The following is a 12,786-nucleotide window of genomic DNA, read 5'->3' as shown; positions in this document are numbered from 1 at the left end:
TAAGAACTTATGTCAATATTTGTTGGGTGCAGCATTTCGATATAATAAAGTAAATAAAATTTGTAATGCCATTTTTGCAGTAAGGCAATGATAGAAGGTAAAGAAGACATACTGCAACTATCTTAAATAACTCATGTGGTCCTGTTTGCTGGATAATTAAAAGTGCGAATAAAGTTGCAGAGCGTAGAAACCTGGTGTCGCTTTTACGAACTTGCACGGTCCCAATATTCCCATCACCAATATGAATAAAAGTAGAAATCTTAAAAAATTCGTAAGCGATTATATTCTTGTTATTTAATATTTTAAAATTAGTCTTCATCAAGATGTTGAATGGGGTAGATGTATTAGTTTTTCTCCTAAGTCTCACATATGTGCTTTGTGCCGATTTTTCTGAAAAAGATGCTATTGTTTATCTAAATAGATATGAACATAATATCGATAATAAAACAGATCTCTCAACTTCGTTGATTACCTTCCAAGAAAGGTATAATTTACCGGTGGATGGATTGCTTAATAATGAAACTATCAAATTTATGCGTCGCCCGCGTTGTCAACACAGTGATAACGATTTTATAGCAAGAACAGCATGGAAGAAACATCACCTGCAATGGTATTTTCCTCAAAGAACGGTTGATGCTCAGAAAGATGCGGAAATGGCTTTTCAGATGTGGCAAAATGTTTCAAACTTAACATTCACAATGGTTACAACTCCAGGTGTGGATCCTCCTGATATTACCATAACTATGGTAAGTAAAACTCATTATTTTAGAAGAAATTGTATGGGTGGTGATGAATGCCCAACTAAAGTAGGTGGAGCTGTTTTAGGGCATTCTTACTTTCCTAATGCCGACGGAACATGTATAGAAATCCATTTAGATATAGATCAGTCCTGGCATTTTGGAACTGATTCTATTCCCGAAGGTCGTACTAGTTTTCTTATGGTATTAGTTCATGAAATCGGACATGCTCTCGGAATAGCTCATAGTGCTACTCCAAATGCTATCATGTATAGCGTCTATGCAGATAAGATTCGTGTTTTACATGATGATGATATAAATGCTGTGCAATATTTATATGGGGCTAAAAGTAAATACGCTCCAATCCCAAAGTTCACAAACATGCATATACCAACAAATATCTCAACAACCACAATACTACCACCTTCTAGTAGGCAGTCAATCCACCCGCACCATACAACGCCACATTTAACATCAACTACAACTACAAGACCAGCACCTCCTAGGCAGTCAATCCACCCACACCATACAACGCTGCATACGCCATCAAGTACAACGACAAGACCTACGACTCGTAAACAGCTGATCTTCAAAAATTTGTGTGATATTATTCCAGATTTTATGTTTCTAGCCACTGCTCCAGAGTTCTCAAATTATCGATTATATATTGCTCATAACAAATTTATATGGAAACTAGACTTGAATGGAATGATTATTCCATCTCAACCAGAACTCCTTATCGATTATGTACCTACAGAATTACGTCAGTACACTTTACAACACATTTTTCAAACAACAAGCGGTGATTTGGTTACAATTGTGTCTCCCAACAAATATTTCTCAGCATCATTCCCTAGTATTCAATATATTGATAATTTTTCAATTAATATACCTAATAAAGCGCGCATCAATGCTATTTTTCAATCAAATGCAGGGCGATCCTATACTTTTTATAATAATATGTCATATATAGAATTTTCTAATGATTTTATGACTGAGAGTGGTAGAGGTAAAATAAAAGACCTATTTCCTGGTATACCTGAAGATATTTCTCTCGCATTCCGATGGACTGATGGCCATATTTACTTTTTCCGTCAAAGTAATTACTATAAATTTAATGAATTTACAAGAAAAGTTGTCGCAGGTGGACAATTTAGTTGGAATCTATTTGGAGTGCCTTGTCCAAACGAAAATATTTTATATCAATTAAAGACTCTGCTATCTAAACTTACATCTATATATAGTTAATTGTAAGAAATATGTTTAGTTTATGAATATACCTACATCCTTACAACAATCAAGTTTTATGTATTCATATTAATTTCTAATTAAAATTAGAAAATGTCGTAAAAATAGCCACCTAGCGGATAATAACCGAACTATGACAGCCTATATTGTAGATTCCATTAAAATAGTCCCTCCCATCTTGCCGGAGAATTTGGAACTTTTGGGGGTGAAACTACCATAGTTACACTTTTAACTACCCTAGTCTTATGCACTATATAACTCTACCATATCCAGCGCTAACTAACTCTACACGTCATACATGGTCAGTGGGAACCAAAAAATTGAAATTAACAAAAGATGTGAGTAAATTTGATCATTGCAATTTAAAAAATATCAAAGTGTTTTTAAATTCTGAAAGATATCCCTATAATGACCTTCAACTAGACTTTAAAACTAATAGGTTTACCAAACTATGTGAGATGTTTGCTAATTTCCAGAAAAGTTATTATTATTATATGACCCTAAACCAACCCACAGTTTTTCTTTGTTTTTTTATCTTCCGCGGCTCCCTACTCAATTTATGGAACCCAAATGTCCTTACCATTTAAATAATAATAGTGTATGTGCGTTATCTAATGTATTTTATTTGTATGATACTTTTATGATGTAATAAAGAATTTTTTTATATTTTGTTTTATTAATAAAAAACCTTAATAAAAAATAGTACTTTATTTAACCGCTATAATTGTTACATAAATTTTCCAGTGCAAATCTGCATAAACGGCAACTGGATTGGGCAGAAGCTAATCCTTCTTCCTCTGTTCTCCATTCGGGACGATTGAAATGAACAAAACACGGAAGTCGAGTTCGAATTTCAAAATCTTGCACAAATTTCTGGGTGATGCCAAGACTGAAATAGTTCGTATGGATCCACAAATTTTCTAATGTATGGTATGGTAAAGTTTTGTAGTTCTGCTTCTGTGAATAGGTACAAAGGTTTTTGTGGGTGTTGATTCATCACAATTCTTTTCTGGCAACATTCCATTATTGTTAAAACGATTAATGTTTTTAAACACCAAGTCTATCCACTTTTGCTCCTCGATTGCAGAAACAAAAAATAGTCTATTTTCTTCTTCTGGAGTATTCCACTACGCAAACGCATCACTTATACTAAGTCGTGAAAAGTTTTTAAACATATATTCTTTGTCTTTATATTTTTTTATTAACTGGTTTTCTTTTCTAACTGTTTAATATTTCTTGTTTTTTCATAAACTAAAATATCACGCTTTATTCTGTTAATACCTTTACTAAATTGTTCAACACGTTCACGAAGACTTCTTGAGCACATACTGTTAACATTATCGATGTTTCTGTACTCTTACATCCTCCCCACTCTCATTGATACCAGTTGCAGATGGGTCCCCCCTCTACCTTATTTTAGACCGGATATGGTCTAGACTAACAGATGCCCAGATCGCTGAGCTATTTGTAGATATTGGTCCTTAAGCCCGAGTTATTTTTAGACAGGATATTGTCTAGACAAGCAGATGGCCAGTTCATTGACCTTGAGCTATTTTTAGACAGGATATTGTCTAGACAAGCAGATGATCAGTTCATTGACCTTGAGCTATTTTTTAGACATTGGCCGTTAACCTTGAGTTATTTTTAGATTGGATACTGTCTATACACACCAGATGTCCAGTTAATTGACCCTTGAGCTAGTTTTAGATGTGAAAAGCATATGGCACTAACCCCCCTCTTTATTCTACTTGAAAATATATAAACTGATGCATTTATAATTTTTGTGATAATATCAAAATGGTGCTAGAAAATGAAAACCAAGCAATGGATGAAGCAGTTATAAATCCAATGGATGAAGCAGTTCTTAATCCATTGGATTTCATACCACCACATGAAGCTGAAGATAGTGATAGTGCCTCTTCTAACGAAAGTTTTGTTTTTTCGGTATCCACCGAAAATTTGTCAGACCTGGAAGATTGTGAGGTGTTGGATATGGATTCCCCAGAGGCAGAGAACAAAATAATGAAAGTTGATGATGTCAACAATGTCCGCTTTCTGTCATATGAAAGCGGACAAACAGTATGTATGACCAAATATTATTACGTAATAGACAATGAAAGTTTGTGCCCTTCTTGTTTTTTTGAGACTGTTAGCGGAGTGCCATCATACGTCCCAGCTGTTCATATTACGGAACATTCAAGTGGGAAGGCAGATAATCTTAGTACACATACTTGTTTTTGTTGCAATATGAACTTGTATATATACTGCTTATGTAAATACTGTATTATTTGTAATAATATAAATCTACAACAATAAAAAGGTTTTTATTCAATTCCCTTTTCCATTTTCCCTTTAATTTTTATTTATGTGCAAATGAAAAACCCCCTGTATTAAATTTTAAATAAGTTATATATTTTCGAATTTGTTATTTTTTCCTTATTGATATGCAACATTATATTGTTTTGACAAAATTTTTGTTGATGGACCCCGTAAAAAATTATTAATAAAAATTTGTTTTCCAAGTTTTGATTAGACCTATACTTCTAAAATATGATTCTAAAATATCTTTTCTTAATTTTCATAAATGAGTGGTGAAATGATTTTATTTAAGTACAAATGAAACGCCCCCTGTATTAAATTTTAAATAAGTTATATATTTTTGAATTTATATTTTTTCCTATTGATATGCAACATGATATTGTTTTGACAAAATTTTTGTTGATGGGTCCCTGTTAAAAATTATTAATAAAAATTTGTTTTCCAAGTTTTGATTAGACCTATACTTCTAAAATATGATTCTAAAATATCTTTTCTTAATTTTCATAAATGAGTGGTGAAATGATTTTATTTAAGTACAAATGAAACGCCCCCTGTATTAAATTTTAAATAAGTTATATATTTTTGAATTTATTTTTTTTCCTATTGATATGCAACATTATATTGTTTTGACAAAATTTTTGTTGATGGGTCCCTGTTAAAAATTATTAATAAAAATTTGTTTTTCAAGTTTTGATTAGACCTATACTTCTAAAATATGATTCTAAAATATCTTTTCTTAATTTTCATAAATGAAGTGAAAAATTAATTTTTAAATCAATAAATATTTTAGCTTAAAAATTTTTCGAGTACGTTTATGACATAATTATTTTAGGATGCATTTCTACATTCTGACCTCTCGCATAATGAAGAGAGCACGGCGCCTATTTTTAAATTTAGTCTTCTCCGGTTGAAATGCGGGTCATATTCGAGAAGGACAAATAATGTGTTTAGTGAAGTTTATAAAGGGAATTTGATTTGTGTTTTGTGATGACAAATATCGGAATATTACATAGGTGAATGTTTATATATTACGAGGTAATTATTGGCAAACTAGGTAGTTGTATTGTTGGCTCTATTTTGTAATTTTGCATGTTATTATTGTGTGCATTATAGTATAACTCACTTCGTCGGTGATGTGACAATACCTTCTACCTGCTATTACATGATTTTTTAGAAGCGACCAAGCGTCTTTTTTTAGGTTCACTTCCTGTTTTTATATGATATTTTTTTACTTATTTTCTAGTAAATTCATTATGAATTTACTAGAAAATAAGTCAAAAAATATCATATGAAAACAGGAAAAAGGTTTTTTATCACTTCTGCAAAAAATCATGTAATAGCAGGTAGAAGGTATTGCCACATCACCGACGATTTGCTATTAAGGTGTGGGTAAAAAAAACTAAAATATTATATAAAATATTTATTTTATTAAAATCAGTAAGTTCTGTCTAATATTCCAAAATGAAAGTAAAATTTTCATTTTGGAATATGTTTGTTTAACTAAATAAACCAATAAGCAAAAAATGCTATTAATTTACATAGTTAAAAAAACAATTAATTTACATAGTTAAGCAAACAATTTAGAATACAACATAAAAATATAACGTTTTTTATCACTGCAATCCACACTAATTATCCACAGGTTTACAGGTCATTATAGATGTCAGAATTTGGTTGCAGATGCCAATGTCCAAACTTTGTCCAAACTCCTTTGCGCCCTATCGCGTTTTTTCTCATAACCACTAATCTTCTTAAGTAGCACAGCCCATCTGGTTTTCTTCCAAATAACGAGTATTTTCACTTACAAATGTTTACTGTCATATTCATCATCTGTAGTTTTGACAGTTTTGTCAATATTATCATAATTTGTGGTAATATTTAGATCGTCTTCTTCTTTTTCACCATGAGGTACACTTCCATGCTTTCATTAAAATCATCACTCTGAATAAGATTACCTATTTCTTCTTCTTCTTCGTCGTCAGATGATACAGTATCGTATTTTGGGTCGATCATTGGGGTGGATGACGCCATAACTTGTTGCTCAAATTTTTTATAATCCATTGGTCTGTGGCAAGTAAAATCTCCTTCGGTTAGTTCCACGCTGGAAGATCACTTCATTAAATGTTTCCCCGTCCGCGCCGGAGTTTAACTTCACTTCACTAAATTTTTTCCCATTGGGGGACTGAAATTCGAAATAATTTTGGCACTTGATTTCGAACATTCAGGTACTGCAAACTTCACTTTCATTTTGGAATATTCGACAGAACTTACTGATTTTAATAAAACTAATCTACTTGCTGGAGTACCTATGGTTTTATAGCTTTTTGAAGTGGGAAAGAGTATCTGCAGACCAATCTAAAAAATTTTAAAATCCCCCGCTTCTTAGAACATTTTGTTACCCACGAGGCACACCAATGGGATAGCTAGACCACGCCCATATCGGTGCTTGGCTTGTAAGTTTTTACCCCCCCCCCCCCCCCTCCATGGAAATAGAGCTTCCTTCTTAAGGAACTGTGGGAACTGAATCACCATCTATATGATTTTTGCAAAAAAACACCATCCATGTGTCTCTCACAGTCTGTTTGTGTTATGTTTCTGCATAGTTATATTTTTCACAAAAAATACCACCCACGTATGTGTAGGGGTTCAGTTAAATTTTTAATTAGGTCCAGATGTCCGCTTTACGACAACTCAAAATTTGCGTGAGAAAAACCATGAAATGAATTCCCACATGAATATCATGTGTTACTCTTTTTTTTCTCATTTGTTATTAAGAAAAAATTTAAACAGTGTTTGCGTATTTCTGATAATTATTTGAAAAGATAAAAGGACGCTTTATTAATTTTTACATAAAGATTTTTGCATTAACCAAAGTTTGACTAAGTTATAAAACTTATTTTTTGAAGCATACCTAAATAATTGAAAAAAATCACATGCAACCGATTATAATAAAAACGTAGCCATCTATTGAATAATTTTTCAATGAGTCTGATTTTAAAAGACAGAAACAATGTATGACAACTTATTATATGGTTATTTTCGATAATTTTTGTCTTAAAAAATATTAATACATAAATTGATTAAAGAGGAGAAAAATGGATCTTAGGACGCCCCTGTGCTTGCTATAACATATATTATTAATAAGAGCATTATTATATGGTTATTTTCAATAATTTTTGTCTTAAAAAATATGTATACATAATTGATAGCTTAAAGAGAGATAAATAGATCTTAGGACGCCCCTGTGCTTGCTATAACGTTTAATAATAAGTAGAGGCAAACATCCCGCATATATGGAAAATTTTTTATGGTGCGTAATAGCAAGCCAGATGTGATTAAAGATGCGATGGGAATTGAAAGTCAGACACTATTGCAGTTAATTTGCCGGGGGAATATGTTTGTCTAAAAAACCAACTTTTTGTTGTTTTGTTTTGTAATTATACACTGGGAACGAATGGTATTTTACATTCCCGTCTAATTAGTTTTCATATTTGGCGGGAATGACTTTTTAATTTATGCAATTAACATGCATTGCGACAATCCAGCCAGCTAGAAGTTCATTTAAAATTATTGTTTCGTGATCAATGTTTATCGGTAATGGAGTTATGTAATTTATATTTAATGATACAAATTAAAATAATTTCTTTTTGTTTATTTGGGACTGTCCAGTACAACCAGAAATGACCACTGTCCATGATGCCCATCGATAATGGAGTTATGTAATTTATTTTTAATGATAAAAATTAAAATAATTTATGTTTGTTTATTTGGGACTATGTCCAACCCAACCAGAAATGACCACTGTCCATGATGTCCATCGGTAATGGAGTTATGTAATTTATTTTTTATGATAAAAATTAAAATAATTTCTTTTTGTTTATTTGAAAAATGCCCACTCCAGCCAGAAATGACCTTTAAAATTATTGTTTAGTAATCGATATCCTGCTGGGTGGGTGACCAGTGGTTAATTAGACTATTTTTAACGCGGATATTGTTTAGAATCTTTTTTCTCTCCCTAAAAGGATAAATATTAGACTAGATATACCCTCATTGGGCTCCTCATTTTTGTACACAATATCATATATTCCCACACCCTATTTTTTAGACCGGATGCCAGATGTTCCTCATTTTGCACACAATAATATCATATATTCCCCCACCCTATTTTTTTAGACCGGATGCCAGATGTTTCTCATTTTGCTCATACAATATCATATATTCCCCCACCCTATTTTTAGACCGGATGCAGGTGTTCACTGCCAGATGGCCCTTGCTCATTTCTGCTCATTTTGCTAGTACATAATTACACTACTGTTATTTATCAAATTTTTATAGAAATAAATAATGGATCATACACTGCGGTGCAAAAAAATCGATCCACTAAAAATTTGGTCATTTTTGTTGTTTCGAATTTCCTAAACCTGTTGTCCGATTTAAGTGATTTTTTACCACGTTATAGCCTTATTTTTTGATAATATCGCTGTAATAATATTGTCGCTAGACAGTCAAACTGTCGTTGTATACCGGGTGTACGAATCAAACTGTGTTTTTTTCTCAAAATTCGCATCACCCTGTGGATTATTCTAGCATTTATAAAATACTGAATTAAAACCCAACTATAGCGTCAGGTTTTCTTAACATTTTGTGTTTCGATTCATTCGCTTATGTTAGATAATAAAAAAGTTAAGTACTTTAACAACTGGCCATGTTCGTCATTAGTACAGGGTGTCTCTAAATAAGTGCGACAGACTTTAAGGTGTAATTTTACATGAGAAAATAATGACAATTTGCTTTATAATCATAAGTCCGCAAACGCTTCGTTTTCGAGATACTCGCTAATAAATATTTTTACAAACTGACGATTTATTTATTGCTTTAAAACCAGTTGAGATAAGCAAATCAAATTTGGTGGGTCTTAAGACGTAGTGGTTGCACATTTTTTGACATACAATTAAGAATTTAATATTCACCATTGGCGCGCAAACGGGTATTATAACCGATAATATTACCCGTACGCACGCCGATGGTGAATATACAATTTTTATTTGTATGTTAAAAAATCTGCATAAACTACGTCTTAAAACCCACCAAATTTCATTTGCATATCTTAACTGGTTTTAAAGCAGTAAATAAATCGTCAGTTTGTAAAAAAATGAACATCCCTTATCTCGAAAGCGAAGCGTTTGCAGCCATATGAAAGCAAATTATCATTATTTTCTCATGTAAAATTACCCCTTAAAGTTTGTCGCACTTATTTAGGCCACACCTTGGCCGACAAACCACAAAGTTTGTCGCAAACACCCTGAACTGATGACTAACATGGCCAGTTGTTGAAGTACCTAACTTTTTCTTATCGGACATAAGCGAATGAATCGAAAGACAAAATGTTAAGAAAACTTGAGGCTATAGTTCGGTTTTAATTTCAGTATTTTATAAATGATAGAATAATCCACAGGGTGATGCGAACTTTGAGAAAAAAGCACAGTTTGATTCGAACACTCGGTATACAATGACAGTTTGACTGTCTAGCAACAATATTATTACAGCGATATTGTCAATAAATAAGGCTATAACGTGGTAAAAATCGCTTAAATTGGACAACACGTTTAGGAAATTCGAAACATCAAAAATGACCAAATTTTTAGTGGACCGATTTTTTTGCACTGCAGTGTAGATGCATTGTTGAATGGCACTTCATTTAAAAGCAGTAAACTTAATCTTTTGTTCCACATTTATTGTATTTGTTAAAATAATTATTGCTTTTTGGAATCTTAACTGACATAATTAACAATTAGTAAGACCCTTAGGTTCTTTTTACTTAAGAGTGGCGATAATATGTGGTATATGTAGAGATCATATAGGTAATGTATATTCACAAATAAAGTGAACTATACGAATACAGTAAACCAAGCTATAAACACAGAAGGGTTTTAAGAAGGAACTACTCTGGATTTGAACTTTTAAAAGGTCCATGCTAACGTCAATGATCGTACGAATTTTATACGAGATATACTGATTCAGGACCATGGACCATTCTTATGGAGCTCTATCAGACATCTTCAAGAGCAACGTGCCAAATTATTTGAAAAATAAAACGTTCGACCAATGTGTGCTTCCAGTCATGACTTACGGCTCCAAAACACTATCGTTAACCTAGACCACAGCAACCAAACTTGAAGAGTGGCCCAAAGAAGAATGGAACAGTCACTACTTGGACTGACTCTCAGAGACAGAGAAGGGCAGGCAACAGAGATGTCATAGAGCGAAGAGCATGGTTGAAGTGGATTTGGGCGGGCCATGTAGCCAGAATGAAGGACGGGAGGTGGACCTAAAAAATTACCGTGTGGAAACCACGAGCAGACAGAAGAAAAAGAGGTAGACCTCCTACACGATGCATGGACAAACGGCATCAAAATGGTTGCTGGGTATTGGTTGCAGGATATCCAAGATCGACAGAAATGGAAGAAATTAGGGGAGGCCTATGTTCAACTTTCGATTCAGGATGCTGGATGATGATGATCCTGATTCACATATAAAATTAGAGCTATCTTCTTCTTCTTCTTCTTCTTCTTCTTCTTCTTCTTCTTCTTCTTCTTCTTCTTCTTTTTAGCTCAGGCGAGACTCGTTAGTCTCTGGCACTTGGTCATAAGACCTTTGTACCAAACCCTGTTCTTCTCCTTAAACTTTAATAAGTCCTGTGGCCTCAACGAATGCCAACAGTTTTATTATTGGTAGTTTTAGGATCTCTTGTGGTTCAAACCTCATTTGACTAGTGAAGTCCTGCCTTATATCTCCTAGCACACTGCAATGGCATAGTATGTATATGGCAGTCTATTCTTCCATTTCGCACTTTCTGCACCATGGTTCATTCACCTTACCTAGTTTGTATAGGTGATTTCTTAAACGGCAATGTTCAGTCACCATTTCAGTGACCGTTTTGATTTCTCGTTTATTGAGGTTCATCAAACTGTTAGAGAGTTTTTTTATCAATATTCTTGATTATTTTTTTAGTCTGGATTTGCCCTTGAGGGGTTCTCCATTTATCCAAGATAAACAGAAATGGAAGGAATTAGGGGAGGCCTATGTTCAACTTTCGATTCAGGATGCTGGATGATGATGATCCTGATTCACATATAAAATTAGAGCTATCTTCTTCTTCTTCTTCTTCTTCTTCTTTTTAACTCAGGCGAGACTTGTCAGTCTCTGGCACTTGGTCATAAGACCTTTGTACCAAACCCTGTTCTTCTCCTTAAACTTTAATAAATCCTGTGGCCTCAACGAATGCCAACAATTTTATTATTGGTAGTTTTAGGATCTCTTCTGGTTCAAACCTCATTTGACTGGTAAAGTCCTGCCTTATATCACCTAGCACACTGCAATGGCATGGTATGTGTATGGCAGTCTATTCTTCCATTTCGCACTTTCTGCACCATGGTTCATTCACCTTACCTAGTTTGTATAGGTGATTTCTTAAACGGCAATGTCCAGTCACCACTTCAGTGACCGTTTTGATTTCTCGTTTATTGAGGTTCATCAAACTGTTAGAGAGTTTTTTATCAATATTCTTGATTATTTTTTTAGTTTGGATTTGCCCTTGAGGGGTTCTCCATTTATCCAAGATAAACAGAAATGGAAGAAATTAGGGGAGGCCTATGTTCAACTTTCGATTCAGGATGCTGGATGATGATGATCCTGATTCACATATAAAATTAGAGCTATCTTCTTCTTCTTTTTCTTCTTCTTCTTCTTTTTAACTCAGGCGAGACTCATTAGTCTCTGGCACTTGGTCATAAGACCTTTGTACAAAACCCTGTTCTTCTCCTTAAACTTTAATAAGTCCTGTGGCCTCAACGAATGCCAACAGTTTTATTATTGGTAGTTTTAGGATCTCTTCTGGTTCAAACCTCATTTGACTAGTGAAGTCCTGCCTTATATCACCTAGCACACTGCAATGGCATAGTATGTGTATGGCAGTCTATTCTTCCATTTCGCACTTTCTGCACCATGGTTTATTCACCTTACCTAGTTTGTATAGGTGATTTCTTAAACGGCAATGTCCAGTCACCATTTCAGTGACCGTTTGGATTTCTCGTTTATTGAGGTTCATCAAACTATTAGAGAGTTTTTTATCAATATTTTTGGTTATTTTTTTAGTCTGGATTTGCCCTTGAGTGGTTCTCCATTTATTTTGATGATTCTTTATCAGCCATTTCTGAACCTCGTTTTTCATAACATCTTTAATGATGCCACAGAAAGGTTTTGGGCCTTCAAAAGTTTCTCTCGAGCCTTGTTTCGCTAACATATCTGCTCGTTCGTTCCCATGAACCCCTTCGTGACCCTGCACCCATATTAAAGACACTTTATTGTCTTTTGCCAGATTATTGAGGAGATCTTTACAGTTTCTCACCAGTTTTGATTTGGTGAGAGGGTTCTTTACAGCCAGAATAGCCGATTGGCTATCTATGTAAATGTTAATTCTCTC

The 12,786-nt window shown here is 33.6% G+C and overlaps 1 protein-coding gene across 1 annotated transcript; it reads left to right on the top strand.

The window, feature by feature from the left end:
- Window positions 1–323: 323 nt before the first annotated feature.
- Window positions 324–1,985, top strand: LOC114343101 (matrix metalloproteinase-16-like). Its single transcript, XM_028293917.2, has one exon. It carries the CDS (start codon window positions 324–326, stop codon window positions 1,983–1,985), a length of 1,662 nt encoding a protein of 553 aa, XP_028149718.2.
- Window positions 1,986–12,786: the final 10,801 nt, after the last annotated feature.

This window comes from Diabrotica virgifera, chromosome 3, assembly GCF_917563875.1.
Source record: "Diabrotica virgifera virgifera chromosome 3, PGI_DIABVI_V3a".
Taxonomy (NCBI): Eukaryota; Metazoa; Arthropoda; class Insecta; order Coleoptera; family Chrysomelidae; genus Diabrotica; species Diabrotica virgifera.
Note: the sequence above shows the minus strand (reverse complement) of the source record. Positions and strands in the feature narration are given on the sequence as shown.